The sequence below is a fragment of the Abramis brama genome (assembly GCF_963993115.1).
Source record: "Abramis brama genome assembly, chromosome: 2".
In the NCBI taxonomy this organism is placed as follows: Eukaryota; Metazoa; Chordata; class Actinopteri; order Cypriniformes; family Leuciscidae; genus Abramis; species Abramis brama.
Window position 1 is genome coordinate 37728348 of NC_139964.1, and position 22516 is coordinate 37750863.

General features: G+C 37.9%; 1 protein-coding gene across 2 annotated transcripts in view; it reads left to right on the top strand.

Annotated features, from left to right (window-relative positions):
* gpm6ab (glycoprotein M6Ab) overlaps window positions 1–11649 on the top strand; it is a 64614-nt gene extending 52965 nt beyond the window's left edge. For both annotated transcript variants that reach the window (XM_084099468.1, XM_084099467.1), the window contains exons 2-7: window positions 3247–3439; window positions 4591–4747; window positions 5110–5263; window positions 6297–6373; window positions 7069–7134; window positions 9518–11649. In XM_084099468.1, the coding sequence (XP_083955594.1) occupies window positions 3247–3439; window positions 4591–4747; window positions 5110–5263; window positions 6297–6373; window positions 7069–7134; window positions 9518–9670 (800 nt within the window). In that variant the 3' untranslated portion in view covers window positions 9671–11649. The remainder of the gene's footprint in view (window positions 1–3246; window positions 3440–4590; window positions 4748–5109; window positions 5264–6296; window positions 6374–7068; window positions 7135–9517) is intronic.
* The last annotated feature ends 10867 nt before the right edge of the window (window positions 11650–22516 follow it).

Below are 22516 nucleotides of genomic sequence, written 5' to 3' on the forward strand. Positions count from 1 at the left end.
ATGTTTCCCACCAGTTTACTATGGTTGCAAACCATTTTACAATCTATTATTTGGTAAAGCACACTGAGCAGCAAACCTTGGTTCACGGTGAGGCACAATCACATTGTTTCATTCTTATAACTGAGTGCACTTTTAATTGCAGAGAATAGCTGTACAGACTTCCCTCCTGAGAGCATCTATTACGATGAAAACACTCTCCACTGTTTTTGAATGTGAAAGAACAATGAAAGAGTCAAACATCCACCGTGAGGGTTTTTAATAAAGAGGCAGATTCAAGGACAGAGAGATGGATTTAGATTTTTTGAATTATCTTTTCTAAAAAGCAATATTCTTACCCAAGCAAACATTATAGATTTCTTACCGGCACATATGGCATGAGAGGGGTGCACTTGATGAGGCAGGTTTAGGCTTGAGTTTTCCACTGACAGTCTGAGTATTGATCTCATGTCTCATCCCACTGAGATCAAAGAACAGACTTTGGCTCCCTCATTAATCTGTTTCAGCTCTCTCAAGACTGACTGCATCTTAAGGACACCACAGGGATGTCAGTTTGGTGCTGTTTATTGGCATGATAAATAAGTAACGTGTCACTCTACTTCACTCCCAGATATCAGTCAATCTCCCTAAAATGAGGGGCATTCAAATTTACAGACACCTGGAATTAGGGATCCAAGCATTAGCGGAAATGCAAAGACATTAAGTCTTAATGGCATGTAGACTTTTCTGCTGACTCTACGCTGAAAAAAAATATGTGGCACTACATCAGGGATGCTGAGGATTTTGTGTAGATTACTGTAGGTATGTTATAAATATAGTTTGTACTTATATAGTTCGTATAGTTGTTCTACCCAAGATGATTATATATACAGAAAAGTATATAATCGCTAATATATGGTATTTCATTTAGCTAGTTTAGACCACAAAGGTGTCCAAATAATTCAAACTTGCAATATAGGGACACATCAAATGTTTCCTGCTCAAAATGTATTTAATTACCGGTACACTACCTTCAAAGGTTTGGGGTTGGTAATAATTTTGAATGATTTTGAAAGAAGTCTCTTATGCTTGCCAAGGCTATACACAGTGAAAACAGTAATGTTATGAAATATTATTACGGTTTAAAATAACTTTTTTCCATTTTAGTATATTTTAAAATTTAAGTTATTCCCGTGATGACGGGAGTCTTTAGTGTCTTTATGAGTCTTTAGTGTCCTTCAGAAATCATTCGGATATGCAGATTTTTTATTATTATTATTATTATTATTATTATCAATGTTGAAAAAATCTTACTGATCTATTCACAGACTGCAGACTTTATTGTTCTTAACATTTAATAATTAATAACAGTAATAATAATAATGATTTGTTACATTTATATAGCACTTTTCTCTGCAATAATAGCGTTTTACATAGAAGTAAACATTTTATTTATTTTAATTCTTTTGATTTGATTGAATTCATGTTTAAACAGAAAACAAAAGTCATACTATACAAGAATCAACACATACGAAAAGTTTGAGCACTGATTGAAATTCCAGTATACTCTACTAATGCATGCTGTGATTAATACATACACATTGTTATATTTTCTTAATCTGTGCATAACTCAGGTCAGTTTACAGGATTACATAAAGAATGTTTTGATGCAGTAATGCTTGCCTGCTCTCCAGAGCATTTATACTGTGTTCAGAGCTGCAGGCTCTTCTCAAGGTGTAATGGAGGTGCAAGTCTGTTTCCCCTGTAACAGCTGGGTCACTGCTGCAAAAAACACATTCTCCACACTCCTGTAAACGGCAGGTTCTGGAGCACAGCTACAAGGAGTGAGGAGAATGCAGACACAATGCTATTGCACCAATAGCTGCTTGGCTACAAGGCGCTCAGTGAGAAGATGGGATGTAAGCTCAAAAACCGTGAGCATTCAGCTTCAGGGCTTAAGAGGTTGTGCTGTGAAATATTTAGCCTGCTTGACTTACTGAGTTCAACAATAAGGACTCTTATTTTTCTTCTAAGGTAAACTGTACATGATAGTGAACATCCTCTTAAGACCTGATCTACTATGCTTTCCTGTACTGGTGGGTTTTGTTTAAGATGACCCCTTAATTCATTGCTGTGTCGCGCTGTGGAATAGCCGCCACTGGTCCATTCTCGACTTGCAATATTTCAATCAATAGTGGTTGCGTGCTGTTGAATTGTGTCCATGAATCTTTCAATTGTGGCCGTTATGATTGGTTAGAGAGTGACAGTAGACTTCCTGCCCTGTGACGTGTGGGAATGGATGTTCTCTTTGACTGTGAAAATAGAATTTGCTTTGCACTTTCATCTGGTGAAACTGTTACCCCTCTGAGATGGGTAATGGACCAATGGGACTCTAATTTATCATTTTCATTTGTTGTACATAAACCGTCCTGCTTTGAATTGATGTAGTCTTTGCCGTTTATAACCCTGAAGGACTTATGCTTTTTAACTGACATTCAAGCTATTTCAGTTATATAATGATTAGGGGCGTTAAGATTTTTTAAAAATGTTTTTTGAAATGAGTCTCTTATGCTCACCAAGTTTGCATTTAAAAATACAGTAAAACCAATAATATTGTGAAATGTTATTATAATTTAAAATAATTGTTTTCTGTTATGTTATGATATTTAAAATGTATTGTTTATCTGTGATGGAAAAGCTGAATTAAAATATAATAATGTAATATTTTTGTAGAAACACAGTAATACTTTTTTTTTGGATGAATAGAAAGTTCAAAAGAACAGCATTTATTTGAAATTATTTTCTTTTCCATAAAAGTCTTTGCTGTCACTTTTGATCAATTTAAGGCATCCTTGTTTTAATGTATTCATTTCTTTAAAAACAATAGTCTCTTGATTTATAAAAAAAAAAAAATAATTAAAATGACTTTTTACACTGTATTAAATATTAAAGTCATTTCAACTTAAATTACATTAAACTGACTTAAAAAATGAGTTAACATTTTGATGAGTTAAAGCAATGTAAAAACATATGTTGTCATAACTTATTGATCATATGATTTTTACAGTGTACATTTAAATACTTTCACTCAACAAGATACCTTGTTGAATACATTTTTGACACATTCCCTGTACTTGATTCTAATTTATCTTGCACTTCTACATATTTATCAACAGCATTGCCCTATATGGGTGGCAAAGCATCGCTATTGGTTGTCATACACTACTGCTCTTATAGCAGTTATGGACTGACATTCCCTCTTGTTCCCAGGGTGTTCTGAATGCTGCCTCAAATGTCTGAGTGGGATACCCTACGCCTCTCTGATCGCGACCATCCTGCTGTATGCCGGGGTGGCGCTCTTCTGTGGCTGTGGTCATGAGGCTCTCTCTGGGACCGTCACCATCCTCCAGACCTACTTTGATGTTGTCCGGTCGCCTCTTGATGCCCTGGACGTCTTCACCATGTGAGTGCCACAGTACCAAAGTCATAATAAAAAAGAACATTGATGCCTGTTGAGCCCAATTTCTGTGATATTTTTTAGTTGCACCCTACTTTTCAAATGCACATGAATTCAGTTCAGTTTCTTTCACCAGTGCTCCTCAATAATGTAGTGGTAACTGACATTTTTGCTCATGAATTAACATTTTACTTCATATGACATATTACTTCATGCATGTCCTGATTTTGCCGAGTTCGACGTGTACATATTCGACAACATATATGCAACATATTTTGTTGATCCTAGAACAACATTCTGGTCTGAAAATTTTGTCCTAACCATATCCCTACCCCTTGACCTAACCCTACCCATAAATTATCCCTAAAATCAGAGGCAAATTATATGTGAATAACACTGATGTAGAAGCACATAATCATGGTTGTAAGCCTAAACTTGACATAAACTCTAAACTTGTCCCTCAAATCTGATTGGCTGATTGGAATGTTGTTCCAGGATCAACAAAGATGTTGATCCAGGAACATGTTGTACTTGGTGAAATCAGGTTGTGCTGACTTCATTCATTGTCTATTTGTGGTTTATTGGTTAACTCTACCATTAAAAAAACAGACGTGTTGATACACCTTATTCAATTTTGTTCAACAAGCGACAATACAGAATAATGAAATCTAGAGCGAGTAAAGAAAATAGCTTGTTTTCCCACACTCATATTTCTAAAGAACAGTGACACACGCACAAACTTTTGCCAAGCCTGATTTTTCTGAGCTACCATGTTAGGTTTTGGCATCTGTCCCAGTCAGAGAATTAGGCGTTCTGAAATCACACTAGATCAACCGAGCACACCTGCTCACCGGAACTCCACTGGTGGGAAGGAGAGCAGGATGGAAGGAGAGAACAAGGGAAAGGAGTGGGTGGAGGAAGGAATAAGGGTGTGGAGCGGCATTTCTTCAGCCATTTTATTTGATTTTTTCTGAGTAAGGGTTTGGAATAAGTAAATCAGACAGTTATATGTTTGTTTTTAATTGAGTTTAATGTATACAGACGTACTCTGCCACCATTGTGCCCTCTATTGTCATTGAATTACTGTTGTATGCTAGATAAGCACTGACACTCTTTTCATTAAAAGTCACTAATTATTTATCGTTTTGATTCCTCAGGATTGACATCTTTAAGTATGTGATCTATGGAGTGGCAGCAGCCTTTTTCGTCTATGGTATTCTACTGATGGTGGAGGGATTTTTCACCACTGGGGCCATCCGGGACCTTTATGGGGACTTTAAGATCACCACCTGCGGGCGCTGTGTCAGTGCTTGGGTAAGATCAACCACCCAAATAACTACTGTAATGTATGATGAGCAAAACATTGATCTTGAAACTGTGAGTTTCTAAATTATACGTTTTGCTTATTAAAAAAAAAAAAAAAAAAACTTTCACACTAAAAGAAAGCACATGCTTCAAGTTAAATGAGGCATCAAAGCATATTATTGTATAATAGAAAAGAAGGGTTGTTACTGAATTAGAAAAAAGAAATCTGATATAAATCTGATTCGAATAACAGAAAACTTTCAGATGACTCATAAGGTCACCGCTATTTAATGCATCCCTAATTTTATGAGTTACAAATATGGTGTGAAAATGGTGTAATCAAGGAGCATATCTCTTTCTTTCTTCTTCAGTTCATCATGCTTACTTATATCTTCATGTTGGCTTGGCTGGGAGTTACAGCCTTCACCTCTCTGCCAGTCTTCATGTATTTCAACATCTGGAACACCTGTCAGAACAACACTGTGGTGTACAATACTAATCTTTGCTTCGACCTGCGTCAGTTTGGTGCGTAGCTCATTTCAACACTATTAGATGAGACATGTTTCCTGTAATTTCCTGTAATATGGTGGTGTCAACTAAATACTTAGCCAGCGAAATAAAATATGGATCTATGGATTGCTGATATGTTCTAGTCACATTCAAGTGCTTCTGGATCATTATATGTGAATAAGTTAGCAGTGAATGCCAAGTCTAGCTGGCTGTAGGACTGTAACTGTCTGAGATGACTTCAAACAACCTTTATCAATCAGGTTTATGTTTTTGTGTTGCAGTTTATTTATGTTTTAGTGCAGAAGCTACAGAATGTGTCAGGCTACATGCATTATCCAGACTTCCAAGGGCAGAGAATATTGGAAAATAACTGCTAAACAACAGAATGTATATAAAAACAGTATTATGATATCATTAAACACTCTTTTTACACATTACAGAAATCCATTGTGTACCAATACTGCTGGGAGCACCATTATAACATTTAATTGTAATACAGCCATTCATTAACAGGATTGCAACATCAACAACAGTTATTTTCTAGTTAAATCACCACTATAGCTGTGGTGTATCCCATGATTAGCTGTGGTGTCATCATAATTTTGCCAAGACATGTTCCTGCAACGACATTCCAGTCTGAAAATTTAGTCCTGATGCTATCCTTACCTTAAACCTAACCCTATCCATAACTTATACCTAAAATCAGAGGAAAATGATTGGTGAATTACACCAATGTAGAAGCACCTGACCCTGGTTTGTAAGCCTAAACTTGACATAAGCCTAAACTTGTCCCTCAATTATGATTGGTTGATTGGAATGTTGTTCCAGGATTAACAAAGATGTTGATCCAGTAACATGTTATACTTGGTGAAATCACATTCACCTACACGTTCATGACATAATGAAACCAATTATGGAAAAGTTAAAAATGACCTAACCATGACTTAGCACAATTTAGCCAAATCTAATCATCAAATCATTTTTAAGAAGCACATATCAACTCCCTAATAGTCTGATGTTAACACAACTCACTTAATTTGAATTGCAGGAATTGTGTCCATTGGTGAGGAGAAAAAACTGTGCACTGCTTCTGAGAACTTCATCAAGATGTGTGAATCTAATGAGGTCAGTTGGCAGTTCTTTATCCTGACTGATGGCCTTCATCTTCATATAAATTCAGTCCGCCATTACAGTCAGTGACCTATGGCATAAAAGAAGGGTGGGCAGTGAGAGAGAGAGAATATTAATAAATTGTAAACCTGCTTTTAAGTCTGAAGACACGCAGCGGGGATTCCTCCATATAAATATATAATTGTTAAATAATATTAAAATTTATTAGCAAGATTGCGCAGCTCCTTTTATGGACTGTGCCACAAGTTATATGGGAGTGGATGTCATGTTTTCACAATATTATTAGAGATTACAGGCATTTATCAGATCTGTTTAAAGGTCAGTGTTGACGTGCTGCTCTGGAAAAAATGAAGTTGAAAATAAAATGAATGTGCATAGTAAAGATGTCACGATAGATTGAGGTTATCATTTTTAATTGTTTTAGAGTTCTAGATTTATCTGCACTTTGCTGGTGTAGACATTTTTTTTTTACAGTTAATTACAGTTAAAGAAACGGCAAGTAACACATTGAATTAAACATTACATTTTGACAGAAAGACTGAAATAGTATTTTCCTGTAAAATGCATTCCAATAAACTTTGTTTTATTTACAACTTCGAAAAATGATTTTTTACAGTGTTCATGGTAATTGTTCAGAAAACCATCCACGTTTTCTCCTCTTCAGAGTCTTTTTTTGTCTCTTTCTTCAGCTGGATCTGACGTTCCACTTGTTCGTCTGTGCACTTGCGGGGGCTGGAGCAGCCGTTATTGCCATGGTGAGCTTTTCCACTGCTTTCTTTCTCGCTAGCTTTTTTATCTTTGTTACTCCGTTTCTGCATTATATAAATTCCCATTAAATCTGCATTTCCTTTCAGGGGCAATAAAATTCAATATAGATTGATTCATGAGTTTCATTAATTCGTTGACTCCAATGACACCTGCGAGACGGGTAATATGAAATCTAAGCAAGTATGTTATAGAAACCAGGCACTTGTTTAGAATCATGAAAGAATGTGTGGGTCTGTCTAAAATGCAATAGACATTCAAGGCCTCTTGTAAAATAGTGAGTGAGCAAAGAGAGAAGGAGACAGAAAGAGAGGGAGAGAAACGCTCATCATTGAAAATGCAGGAGGTGTTGTTGCCATGGAAACAGAAGAGGAGAGGGAAGGAAGGAGAGAAGCTTGTTTGGAACAGCGATAAGTGATTGTGAGACACCATTTTCTGCCCATTGGTTTGAACCTTAGAAAGCCATTTTCATTAGTTAATAATATAAGGGCTTATGTAGAAGGTAAATAGAATAGCATCAAATTCATTTGAGGCAGACTGTCAATACACTGTCTCTACCTTAGTTTTTTGCCAAGTACTGTGCTTTTGTCTTCTGCCTAAGCTTATCCGAAAAGCACAATGCATTTGTTTTCTGGAAAGGCAACAGTCTGGCCTCATTTATATGAGTTAATTGCATTCCACATGGTTTGCAAATGAGAAAACAGCTTGGACATTAAGTACTTAGAAACAAAGAGTCTACAGAATTGGATCATAATTTGTGCTCTTTTGATTATATAATTACATCATACCTTTCAGAGAATATTGCTGCATACTCGCAGCTTGCTGATTTGTGCAGCAATGATGCCACCCATTGGTGTATGGAGGAACTTCAGCTAAATTATATTCGGAGTGGCATTGCATTTGTGGCATTGCAACGCAACTGCAGGAGCCATTTTTGTTCTGAAAATGCATTAATTATACCACAATTTTCAAAACCATCCACATTTAAAGGGATAGTTCAGTTTGGAACATCCTGATGGCATCATTTATTCACTCTGTTCCCATTTTTTTTCCCACATCTGAGATGTTTGGCAGCATTTTTCTTCCATACAATGAAGGTAAATGGTGACTAAAGGCTTGCAAATTGACAAAAATGCACCCTAAAAGGCATCATATGTCTTTTTCCTCTGACGTAGCGCTCAAATCTCATGAGGTTTAACTCATTTAACTCACTTTACAAATGCACATATTCAAAATTGGTTACAAGACACAAGAACCAATGATGTTTGCCATCACTGATGTGCATATTTGAATATACAAGAATGTGAATTCTTGTGAAAGGCTCAAGATTTGAGTGCCGCAGGACTCAAGATTATCACTCAACCCTTTCACACAGAGCGTTGATCCCAGAAAATTGCCATAGAATTGCTAGAGTGCCTTCTGTATGAACACAAGCCTAGTAGTACTGGGATCAGTTCCTGTGTGAACCAAAGGCAGGACCAATGCCGTAAGGGGTGTGTCATGTGTCTTAATGGGATGTGTGTGAACGCATGCACAGATTCAAGAAAATCTCTGGCTGAGTGAATGAACCAAAATCAAACAATCCCGGGACACATTATCAGTGCATTTTCCGGAATCTCTGTGTGAAAGGGGCTAATGACATATGGCTTCAGAAGATATAACTTGACAGCCCTTGCTCACCATTCACTTTCACTGTACTTTCAGTGTAAATTAAACATCTCTTCTTTTCCACAGAAGAAAGAATATCATACAGGTTTGGAATGACATGAGGGTGAAAAGGAGTAACTTTCTTCATTTCTCTTTTTTAATGATCTGGCTACTGTCACAGGTGGTGGCAGTGTCTGTCCTCATCCGTAACAATGTCATTCTGACGTCTAAGAACACGGGGAGGTACTGCACGCGTTTCTGAAGCCAGCTCTGGTCTGGGGTGTCCCTTCCCACCTCCCGACGCACTCTCTGTCCACCAAAGGCCCCACCACCATCGCCTACGGCAGTGACTTTCATAATGACGTCCCATAATTGGCTTGATTAAAATGACACCCTGGCCCTTCCATTTTGCAAAATCGTTTCAGTTCCTGTCCTCCTCCCACCTCCCCACCATAACCAGCTGCGTAGCCCCAAGTTAACCCAACAGTTACAAGTGATAACATGTGTAAGCAAACAAACTAACTTGGCTTATATTCAGCTGGAACTGGTTGCCGCTTTGCCTGACATGGGAAATAACTGATCTGGTTGATCTCCAGTCTAAATTGGGGCACTAAACACCATCCCTGTCTTCTCCAGAGTAATTCTTTGACCTTTTTTGGGGGGGGTGTACGGAATGGTCATCAGCACTAACACTAACCCTCCCCTCTAACCACTGTGTTGCTGTAGGTGCATTACCTGATGGTGCTGTCGGCTAATTGGGCTTACGTGAAGGACGCCTGCCGGATGCAGAAATACGAGGATATCAAGTCCAAGGAGGAGCAGGAGCTTCATGATATCCACTCTACTCGCTCTAAAGAGCGTTTGAATGCATACACATAAAGCACGCGGTCATGCGCACACATATAAATATGTATACACACACACACATACACAAGCATGACGTTCCCTTCCCTGAAGACACATATATAAACTAAACTTAACTAAGTCTAATTTCCATGGTTTCCAGGGGAGAGGAGTGTGATGGGATTGGGGAGGCAAATAACTGTAACACTTGCTATGTACGGGTGTGACCCAGAATGTTGGTCTAAGGGCGTGCTTATCGTCTCAATGGCAACGTCTCTGACTACCCAGGATATAGATTTATTTTCTTTGTCCTTTCATTTCTCCTCTACCTCCCTTTTCTTTTGACGTGTTTGAGAGCACATCCTGATGAACACACCAAGCTGAGTGACTTCTCTTTTGTACCACATACTTTTATGTCTCATTGGGTCTTGTTAGGGGTTTTGGGTTTAGCCAAAGTGTGCTTGTAACTTTTCACATTTTTGTATTACACACCGTTGATTTACGGTCTTCAAGCTCACCCTATAAATGGCTAGTCATGATTTAGATTCACCGACTTTTTAAAAACCAAAATGTGACCAAACTTGTAACTTATGATTTACAGGTTAAATCGCTCAAGCTGCCACACTTACAGCAGCAACAGCATAAAAAAATGTACAGATTCTTTTTCCAACAAATTCAGTTTTGGAGTGCCAGGGATTTCAAAAAGTACCTTAAAGTGACTTTTACTGCTATATTGTAGCTTGGCCTAACTGTATATGCTAGCTGTGCGCAGTATTAATGGAAGGTGTGACACTGGTGCTTAGTAAATGCTTGTTAAGCTTTGACAAAGATGGCTGCTGATTGGGAAAGAAGGACCGTGAAACAACGTGTCAAATCAGCTAGAGCGGTCATGTAGGATTTGCCTTGGGAGACTCTATGGATATTTGTTTTCTTTCATTCATTGCAAGCCATACTCTCACATGCGAATAACATTTTCAGGTGTTTCATTGCTTAGTTTTAGCTTTAACTTTTAAATGCAAGTAATCAAATGAAAACAGTTTTTTGGTCATTCCTCTGAACTGTATATATCTCTTTAAGTGTGAACACATTTCATGTCAATTTCTAAAACACATCTCGCCAGTCAGTGTTACAGTAGGTGATATTCTTGAGATTGTCGTTCATATCAGAGAAGGATAAATCTAAATGGAAAAGTTGATTGCAATGACTCTGCCAAACACTGTGGAAGGCTGAATAAACAAGGTAACGTTCAAATATGTTTTGAATAAATAAGAAAGATATGGGTGTACAGGCATGTATAACGGCAAATTCAGTGTTTTGGCTCGGTCTTACCGACTTCAGTTGCCCTACTTTTGCAGTAAAGTACTTTTGTCAGTGTCTCAAAAAACAAAACAAAAAAAAAGCTAGTTTTTGTGCACTTATGGACCATTGTGAGTTTTTTGGTGTAAGTGCATTTGGAATCAGCGCAGAGTCATGCAGCTTTTTTTTTAAACCACAAAAGAAACTTGTAGTAGGTAAAAAAAAAAAAAAAAACGTAAATCTAGTTGTTATTTGTGGCATGGTTATGCATCTAATGGTAATAGTTTTAACTAACTCAAAAAAAAAAAAAAAATCCTTTATTTTGATTTTTACACTTATGACTGACTGTCTTGCTGGGGTCAACTATATTTTTTCTAAATGTGCAGTATTACAGTTGCTACGCTAACAATATTAAGCTAAATATCTTATTAGGTTGTAGTGTTTGAGTTTTGTCCTTTCAAGTTCGTGATGATTTTCCAAACCATGTCTTAAACCTATACTTGCTATGATGTTGCGTATCCAGTATTACCCTGACATTGCTTTCAGCTTTATCCACATACTGTACTAGTTTTTTGTACTTTCACTGAGAATGCTTTGTAGCAGGCAGTAACATTAACTGGTTTTGTACATAAATGTGCCAACAGCTTGACAGTGGCTTTTTTCTTTTCGAACTGTAGAAACAAACTTGCTTGCGTAAATAAAGACACTTGTGTACTTGTTTTAATTGTTAATGTTTATCGTGTGTGTTTGAGATTTGCTTTATTTGGAGGTCATGTGAGTGACCTTTTAAAGCCTGTTAATCTTGCATCTATAGTTCAATACAACCCATAGTTTTAAATGCATTTCTTTAAAAACAACACAAGGAAATGCTGACCTATAGCATCCTTACAGGGAACAAAGTCTGAGAACAAGCTTGACAACAGGCAAGTAAATTTTAACCCAACCTAAATTGTTAGTCAATTTAGTACATTATCCCCCGGTTTCACTGACAAGGCTTAAAGGGATAGTTCACCCAAAAATGAAAATTAGCCCATTATTTACTCACCCTGAAGCCATCCTATAGGTGTATAAGAAATTCTTCTTTCAGACGAATACAATCGGAGTTTTATTAAAAAATGTCCTGGCTCTTCAAAGCTTTATAATGGGATTGAATGGGCGTATGTCTTTGGAAGTCCATCAAAGCACATCCATTCATGATTAAAGTGCTCCACGCGTCTCTGGGGGTTAATACAGGCCTCTGAAGTGAAGCGATGCTTCCATGTAAGAAAAATATCTATATTTAAAACCTTATTGACTAAAATAACTAGCTTCCGGCAGACGGCCATATGCATCAATTTACACCAAAAGAGTAACCCTTGAACTTGACGCACAACGTAATGACGAACACAGAACCGGACCTATGACTAAGGTGCTAGTAATTAATTTAAGGTTAATTTGTAAAGTATATGCAATTCTTTAAATGTAATATTCAGTGATTGCTTCAAAGCAGTAAATAGTGCCTCAATATCTCCAGTCAACAGGAAAAAGGCTAATATGGCATGGAAAAATTAGGTAGGATGACAGGAACCAAGAATCAGCTGGGGGAGCACCTTCTCTGGCAGGTACTTATCTAAAGAAAATTCCTTATGCCAAATATTCAAAACATATTTGGTTTTATTATGCTATTATTAATTCTTACACTTTATGTATATATGTCTGGATTACACCTATTTTTATTAATTATCATTCATTAACTACAATTATGAATATTAACTCATGGGTGCAAGGATAGTCCTTGCATGTTAAGGTGGAGCTGAAATGTGTGCACATGAATGCAGAAGAAAATTCTATAGGTTCAATATAGATTTTACTGCAAATTTAATATCTGTGCAACAGATATTCCGTTTCAGCTATTATATGGGACATTTGTCTGAGCGTTCTTCTTACTATTGATATTTCAAATTAATAACAAGGGGAAAGAGATATGGCATTCTTAACTTTAAAATCTGTTGTTCACGTCTCTTTGTAAAAAGACTGCAGTGCAATTGCTTGCCAGTAGCTGGCAGTAAAGTTCTAAAACAAAACCAATTCTTGTGACCTATGGTCTGCAGTAGATGACATTTTATTTGTCTGTTCAAGACTGACGTACACAGAAAAGCTAAATACAAAAATCGAATTAAAAAATCTGTTCCTTTAGTCTTGAAAAATAACGTTAAATATATTAAGATGTGACATACATTGTGTTGTTTAACTTACAAATTAGCCAAAGTGGTATGAATGAAATAGAAAATTGTCATCCACATTGCCTCAAACAAGCAAGGTTATGGTTTTTGCATTGACTGACCAAGGTTTTGCATACTTGATTTTCAAGTCTCAGATCAAATATAGGCTACATTTACAATAATGTGTCAGTGATGTTCTCACCAAGGAATAGGCTATACTTAAGCTTTGCCACTTTTTAACATTTTAAATGTTTATTCTGTTAATGACATTTGCACACAATTTGTACTTGGCCATACAGCATTAGACATACGCCCGAAAACATAAATTGAATGTCTCAGAAATTGCCCCCTGTCCCCTCCCATTGCTAATACAATCTGTAATGCATACCAATTGACTTTCAACTGGAATAGAAGGCAAAAGTAATGAAGTAATAGAAGGAAAAAGTCTAAACTGCAGGGTCTTACATATGCAAGTTCCCAAACTCCACAGTGCCCAATTTAACAGGTGTGAAATCTAATTTTGCACCAATCTGAGAAGGAAAAAGGTATGGAACATTGCCTACTGCAGCAGATTCACAAATGTGCCCTCACTCTACAGTATCTACATTTCTGTGTGATTAGCTTGGACACATGGCAGATTTATTAGCATATACAAACATGCATATCAGGACCACTGAGCCCACAGAGCAATGTTAGCCATCATAAATGTCTAAAGAGGCTCATAATTCATGCTGGTGTACAGTAACTTGAAAATACTGTTCCGTCAGCTTAATTAAGTCAATAGGCCTCACCTATTTTATCAGAGTGGTTAACCGTGTTGTTGTGGGTCATTTTGACCCAGTTTAAACTGTAAAAGATTTTCTGCAGCTTAACATCAACCTTTTAGCCTGAAACTTCATGACACCCGCCACAGACGTGATTTGTCATGATAAAATGCTTTCACTGTCACCATGACTCCATGAACAGAAAATTGTGACTCTTGAACTGTGATTTGCCATATCGGGCCAAATTTACCCAGTAACAACTATGCTGGATTAACAGTAGTAGCAGCAGCACTTACACGTTATACTGCCACTCTGAGCACTTTAGAAAATTAAAGATGTCAACAATGTGCATTTGCTTGTCAAACCACCTGACTTCCCATGCACTGAAACTAAAAGCAATGGTTCTCTAACAGAGGCCACACATGTTCTTGAGCAGTGCCATTTCACTTGAATCCTGCATGTAATATCTGACATGGAGAAAAACAACAGCATGTTGCGTTGTGTAAGGGCCATAAACATGAGTGAACGTGTCACTTTCTGCTTTGGTGCACGGTTTCCCACTTTGTAACAATAGCCTTCACTTCTATAGCAGTCATTTTATGGCAGTTATGACAACAAGAGCAAGAGCAGAAAAATCACTTTCACTGCAGTACAGGTCATCCTTTCCTTAAACGGATCTCAATAAACGTAATAATTGCATATGAAATCACTGACTACTACATTTTAATAAGAATTTCCGATAATGAAAAATGTTCGAATGTGCGTTTTTTTTGTGTGTGTGTGTGGTTAAAATGGCAGTAGACTTGTACTTATTCCGACACCTAGTGGTGTGGATGCCGCATAAAACGAAAGCAATAATTTTTGTTTACCAGAGCCAATGTAGACATGTTCTATTCTTGGTAAGCCAAGCCATGATTAATTTATTCAGTCACCAGAAAGTGTCAGATTATGAGATTTATTCGTCTGATCATGTGATCTTAAAGGGCACCTATTATGCAAAATTCACTTTTACATGGTTTTTGAACATAATTGTGTGTTGGCAGTGTGTGTACACAACCACCCTATAATGATAAAAATCCACCCAGTGCGTTTTTTTAAATCCCCATAAATCCGTTCTCCCTCCCACGACTGTTGATGGACACTGCAGTTTTAGCGTAGACCCGACCTAAGTGAGCTGTACACACAACGCCATTGTTTCTATATCCCGGAGCAGCTGTAGCGACAATAATGTCTCCTAAGCGATTGAGGTGTTTTCTTATAAGATGTAAGAATGATCATAGCAGTCTTCATTTACTCTCGTTGTTACTCGAGGATGGATCTGTACCAACTGTTTGTGATCCAGCTTACAGTCTCCGGAGCGATAGGCCTAACATTACTAATCACGGCAGTAATGAAAAGGGGGGGGCGCGAACTTTATTCCAGTTCATCTGAATCGCTTTATGGATATAAAGTTTACCAGTTTATTAAAGGGTTAGTTCACCCAAAAATGAAAATTATGTCATTAATGACTCACCCTCATGTCACTCCAAACCCGTAAGACCTCCGTTTCTCTTCTGAAGACATCTTAAGATATTTTAGATTTATTCCGAGAGCTTTCTGTCCCTCCATTGTAAGTCAATGGACGTGTCACTGTTCACGTCCATAAAGGTAATAAAGACATCATCAAAGTAGTCCATGTGACATCAGTGGGTCATTTAGAATGTTTTAAAGCATCGAAAATACATTTTGGTCCAAAATTAACAAAAACTACGACTTTATTCAACATTGTATTCTCTTCCGGTCTGTTTTCCATCCAAGTCCACATTGACGCACCAGATAACACGTCAGCAGTGTCTTACGTCAGCAGCGTCAATGTGGACTCGTGAACGCGGATGGAAAACAGACCGGAAGAGAATACAATGTTGAATAAAGTTGTAGTTTTTGTTAATTTTGGACCAAAATGTATTTTCGATGCTTCAAAACATTCTAAATAATCCACTGATGTCACATGGACTACTTTGATGATGTCTTTATTACCTTTATGGACGTGAACAGTGACACGTCCATTGACTTACAATGGAGGGACAGAAAGCTCTCGGAATAAATCTAAAATATCTTAAGATGTCTTCAGAAGAGAAACGGAGGTCTTACGGGTTTGGAGTGACATGAGGGTGAGTCATTAATGACATAATTTTCATTTTTGGGTGAACTAACCCTTTAAGCACCCCCTGACAAGCTGTGTATATATTTGTTTACTGTTAGTTGTAACGAGTGTTTCTGTTTCATTCGCTGTGTATGTTAATGATAATAAAGGGAGAGAGAGAGTTCATGGATACAACTTTAATGCGCACTTCTTATTACTGTGTTTATTCAGATCTTACACCCTCGGGAGCAGCAGCTCATTTGCATTTAAAGGGATACATACTAAAACGGTGCGTTTTTCTCAGCCCCAAAAATTGACAATTTAAACATGCTGTAAAAAATTATATTTTGGGTATTTTGAGCTAAAACTTCACATACACACTCTGGGGACATCAGAGTCTTATTTTACATCTTCTGAAAAGGGGCATAATAGGTGCCCTATGAGGCTGCCCAGTATGTATTATAAAGCAGCTTTTATTAGACTACTGAGTCTTCATCTACTGTAAATCTGCTGTAAACAATTCTAACTTTTTCATTTACTGTACTTTATTTAGGGCTAAAACTTACAAACAAATGCAGTATACCTCTGTGGGATGGCAATGAGCCATTTGAATTCAACTGAGAGCACCCTCTGTTGTCTAGTGGAGGGACTTACAACCATGTTTCTAACATCTCTTAAGTGTACAAGCAAACACTTTGCTGCTGGCACTTAATCCATGAGTATTTGTCAGCTCAAAGGAGAGATTCTCTTGGACATGCCTTATGTATATGTCAGAACCAGAAAACCAGCCTGCTCTGTGATGTTAACAGTGTCAGATACTCATCCTCTCATCTCTTTCCTTTTTATTTTTCACTGCTGTGTGATGAATAATGCAAACACAGGGGCATTTTATACTTTTATTAGAACACATTATAAACAGTCCTTGAATTCATCTCAGCACTGTCTCTCACTTTCCCAATGCCTTTTCCTCTGAAAACTCCCTTTTCCACTTGTGTTATATTGTAAAGGAGCATAGGCACAGTGACAGTATATTACTTCTTTTTATATCACAAAAGAAAGAAAATCATATAGGTTTGGAAAAACATGAGGGTGGGTTGGCTAAATACTGACCAAATTTTTAGTTTTGGGGAAACTATTCCCTACAATAATAAAAAATCATGTGCATGATCATTTAAGTCTATTTAATTAAAGCATGAAATATGATGAATCGGTGAATTTTAAAGAATATACTGTTGATATACAGTTGTGGTCAGAATCAATGGCACCCCTGGTAAATATGATCAAAAATGGCTGTAAAAAATAAATCTGCATTGTTTATCCTTTTGATCTTTCATTCAAAAAATGTGCAAAAATCTAACCTTTCATTGAAGTAAAAGAATTGAAAGTGCAGGGGAAATCACATTATGAAATAAATGTTTTTCTCCAAAACACGTTGGCCACAAATATTGCCACCCTTTTATTAAATATTTATTGCAATCTCCTTTTGCCAAAATAACAGATCTGAGTCTTCTCCTATAATGCCTGATGAGTTTGGAGAACACCTGACAAGAGATCAGAGACCATTCTTCCATACAGAATCTCTCCAGATCCTTCAGATTCCCAGATCCATGTTGGTGCTTCTTCTCTTCAGTTCACTCCACTCATCAGGTCAGGGAACTGGGACGGTCATGGCAGAAGCTTCATTTTGTGCTCCGTAACACATTTTTGTGCTGATTTTGATGTTTTTGGATCGTTGTCCTGATGGAAGATCCAACCACGGCCCATTATAAGATTTCTAGCAGAAGCCGTCAGGTTTTGATTTTTTATCTGTTGGTATTTGCTAGAATCCATGATACCATGTATCTGAACAAGAAGTCCAGGACCTCCAGCAAAAAAATAGGCCCACAACATTAAAGATCCAGCGGTATATTTAACCGTGGGTATGGGGTACTTGTTATCCCTGTTTGCACCAAACCCATCTGGTGGCTTTTCAGCCAAAAAGCTTTTTTTAAGTTTCATCTGACCATATTGAATCAGCTGGGGAACCCCTTTGAAGATCCAGTCGTGTCTGACAACTGAATATGCTGGAGTTTGTTTTTAGATGAGCGAGGAGGATTTTTCTTGAAACCCTCCTAAACAACATGTGGTGATGTAGGGGTTGTTTGGTTTTTGTTTTAGGCTTTCTGACTCCAAGACTCAACTAATCTCTGCAATTCTCCATCTGTGATCCTTGGAGAGTCTTTGGCCACTCAATCTTTCCTCTTCATTAAGACAATATAGACACACGTCCTCTTCCTGGCAGATTCGTAACATCTTTAGTTGATTGGAACTTCTTAATTATTGCCCTGATGGTCAAAATGTGGATTTTCAATTCTTTAGCTATTTTCTTACAGCCACTTTCTATTTTGTGATACTTCTTATACAATCTTTTGAAGCACATCAGAACTATATTCTTTGGTTTTACTCATTGTGATGGATGATTAAGTGAATTTGGCTTTTTTAAACTCCTGTGAAACAAGAAGTCAATTTCATGTTCCTAGTCACCATGGTGTGCTAAAAAAAGGTAAATATTAATGAGAATATACTTCAGAGATATTTTACTCATAAAAAATTCTAGGGGTGCCAATAATTGTGGCTAACGTGTTTTGGAGAAAAACATTAATTTCATTATGTGACCCCACTTTCAATTATTTTACTTCAATGAAAGGTTAGTTCAGTCAGGACCACTTCGCCAAGTATGGATAAATAGATTTATTGTGATAATATAGCATACAGTTAGTGTTGGCGGTATGGATCTGTTCTGGGCAAAACTCCCATGCCTGTCCATGCAGCTACCTGGACAGAGCGGGAGAGCAGCAAGGCAAACCCCCCATGGGGCACAGAACAGAACCAGTATGCATGATTACAATTCTCAATTACATGAGTTGAAATTAGCAATTACATGTGAAATACAATACATAATAGAAAATTTGCCAAGATTACACTGTAAAGAAAACAAGTGATCAGAAAGATGAAGGTTTGGTTAGGAGGAGTTGGGTCTGGAGGAGGGAGTTTAGATGCGAGCAGCAAGCTATGTGGGAAATGCTGAAGGAGTGTGAGATTTATGTGTGCCGCTGAGATAGATGTCGACACTGGATTGGACCACGTCATGATGGCTGACGTGGCCTGCCTGAACTAACGCGATGCTTGATATTGTTGCAAATTTTTTTTTTAAATCATATTTACCAGGGGTGCCATTAATTCTGACCACAACTATCTATTCATGTATCTATATATCTATATATCTATATCTATATCTATATCTGTAATTATGATATGTCTGATACGATATGATATGACTGAGCCTGGTTTCTCCAAAGTTTTTTTTTTCTCCATTCTGTCACTATAGTTTTGGTTCCTTGCCACTGTTGCCTTTTTTCGCCTTTATCGCCATTGGCTTTTGGCTTGCTTAGTTGGGGACATTTAATTTAATATTCAACAATATTATTGATCTGCCTGCATTGACACCATTCTATGAGAACTGAACTGAGCTGGATGATGACATAACAGTTTTCTCCAGAGTGGCTATATTTATAAATGAACTAAATTAATAACTTTTTTACAACAAAAATGAAACATCACTGAACTTACTTAAGCTGGACTCTGATGCTACTTTCTTCTGGGAACAAACTTTGTTGCATTATTTTCCTTATTATCTCTGTAAAGCTGCTTTGTATATGCGCTATATAAATAAAGGTGACTTGACTTGACTTGATATGTCACAATCCTCATTCACCAGTCCAGTCACCTCAGCACGATCTTCAGTCAGCACGATTCCCAGTCACTTCACCATCACCGGTCACCTCCGCACTACATTTCCCATAATCCCTCCTGGCTCACACCTTGTAACGGTGTTCAATGGGGTTTGAGATACGTTTTCTCTTGTTTGGTGGGTGTGTCAAAAATGTCAGCCCAATCAGCAGCAACATTATGTTGTTTATGATGTTAAAGTAAGGTGAATTCATCTTGTCGTATAGATTGAATCAAAATGCTTCTTGATTGCCTTTGTTATGTGTCATTATATTGCTCGAAATAAATGTATTCATTCATTCATTCATTCATTCATTCATTCAACATGTATATAAACCATGCGATATTAAAGAGAGAGCTCGCACAATGGGTCCAAGTAAAGTCGTTCAAATATGTCCACTGCAGCTCGGTATATAATCAACAATTGAAGATATTAGAAGACATGTTTGTCGTGAGAGTTTTATAGTAAAAATATAGCATATCAACAGTGATCAGCAATAATGATAAGCCTAATACTCACAATAAAAATAATAAGGTCATATAGATCAAGTGGTTCCCAAAGTGGGGGTCGCGAGATGATTTCTATAAAAAAGTGGCCCTTTATATTTTTGTTGCAATTAATTTAACCCTTTCGCACGTACGATCACACGGGGTAGATTTTCTGTTTGGCGAGTAAATCTCAAAAGGCTATCCGCCACACTGGCGGGTGTAACGTTATGTTCATACCAAAATATGAAATTTTCAGCGCGCACGCGCTCTTCTACAAGCAGAGAGAGAGAGAGAGCGAGCCCCGGCCGCGCGCGCGCATTCACTATTCAGAGCGGCCAAGCGTCAAGCTTCCCCGTACTTTTTGACAAGCGTCCTCGACAGGACGGCCAGAGCTTCTTTGCAGCTCAAGTCGGAGGCGGTGTGTTCGTACAGTTAACGCTCTATCTGTTGACGGCGCTGAGGAAAAAGCTCCCGCCACTGGAAGAAGCGGTCGCCGCCCATTTGTGTCCTGCTGGCATTTGGAGAGCAAAGGCTGCGCACCCATCTAAGCCGTGCAGAACGTCTTAAGCACTCGCGGATCGTGCATACTCCGCCGCTGGCCAGGCTGCTTCTGCTTTACACACCATGGCCGTTCTTTTCTCGAGAAAAGGAGTTTTCCCATAGCGTTTGCAACGCACTCGTTCCCTTATCTCTCAGGGAACCGAGGTTACATAAGTAAGTAACCGAGTACGTTCTGCCTCCCCTTCCACATGAGTCAGTAACAAAAATAAAATAAAAATTTAAGTCAACAGGGTGCAAATTTTAAAAAGAGGATAACACGGTGTAGGCAACACTGATTTTTGTCGTTGTTCTCTGTACTGACAGCACTCCAAATGTACAAAAAAATTAGCTCAATGTTAAAATTGACCGGAGTTCTCCTTTAACTAGATTGGGATGTTCTCTTTTATTCTGGACGGCAAGGCAGTGACTGTAACATTGAGCGTATTTTGCAGTATTAAACACGTAGCCTTGAACGAAGGCTGAACGCAGCCCTGAACACACTTCACAATCATCCATAGTATACTTGTCATCATTCACCCTCATCAGCTCCACTCCATTTAAGCAGTCAAACTCCACATCACAGTTGTCTGGTCTAACCACCTTTGGAAACCCACATTCGGAAACTCACCTTCGGATCGGACTGTCTCGTCTGCCAGCCTTCAGTCCTCTGGTCACCTCTCACCTCAACCTACAACAGATAAGACTCATCACTATCTTGCCAGTCTCACTATTAACGATCTGCTATCCAGAGATCTGCCAGCTTTATCTACCTGGGTGTTATTCAATAAACTGTTGAGACGTTACCTGTGTTCACATTCTTCTGTTCCATGACTATGTACACTGACATATTATAGAGACATTATTTACTCGTATGCTAATAAGGGATGTAAAAATGGACAATTTGACTGTGCAGGCAAAAATGGTTAATCTGTATAGATCAGAGGTCTTCAATCCTGCTCCTGGAGGGCCACTGTCCTGCAAAGTTTAGTTCCAACCCTAATCAAACACACCTGAATCAGCTCATCAAGCTCTTCAGAATCGCTTGAATATTCAAAGGCAGGTGTGCTGAAGCAGGTTGGAACTAAACTCTGCAGGACAGTGGCCCTCCAGGAGCAGGATTGAAGACCTCTGGTATAGATCATTGGTTTTAAAATGCCCCAGTGTTACTGACTAATCACTTAGAATTTCTTCACATTTCAATGAATAATCAGACATAATTAAGCGTTGGAACTGGTAGAGTAATCAGACCATTGTAATTTGTCTATGTAGAATGGTGTGAGGTGTACGTACAACATAAATCTTGCAGCTCTTCCGGGCATTTTTCTTCATTAGTGCTTTCATTTGTGTATTCATTCAACAGCCAGAAGACACGTACTGAGCCAGAAGAGAAGATATGTGCAGTGTTCCAATAGATCACCTGTGAGCAACAGCAGGACAGAGAATAATATGTGTTGGAATTCCTAATGAACACTTCCAATTGCAATTGAGTCTCTGTTGGTTTTGTAGAACTAACCTGGGATCCAGTTCATCAATCCAAGTGATTTTCTAATGGAATGACTTATGAAATGCTGAAGTCCTCTGCATAGGCACAAAACATGTTTTCCAAGCTCCTTTATGAAATGTACATGGGGGTTCAAGGACCTGCTATAAAATTAATCATGTATGAGAGGCCTTGGTTCTTAATTAGACAACATGTCAAGTA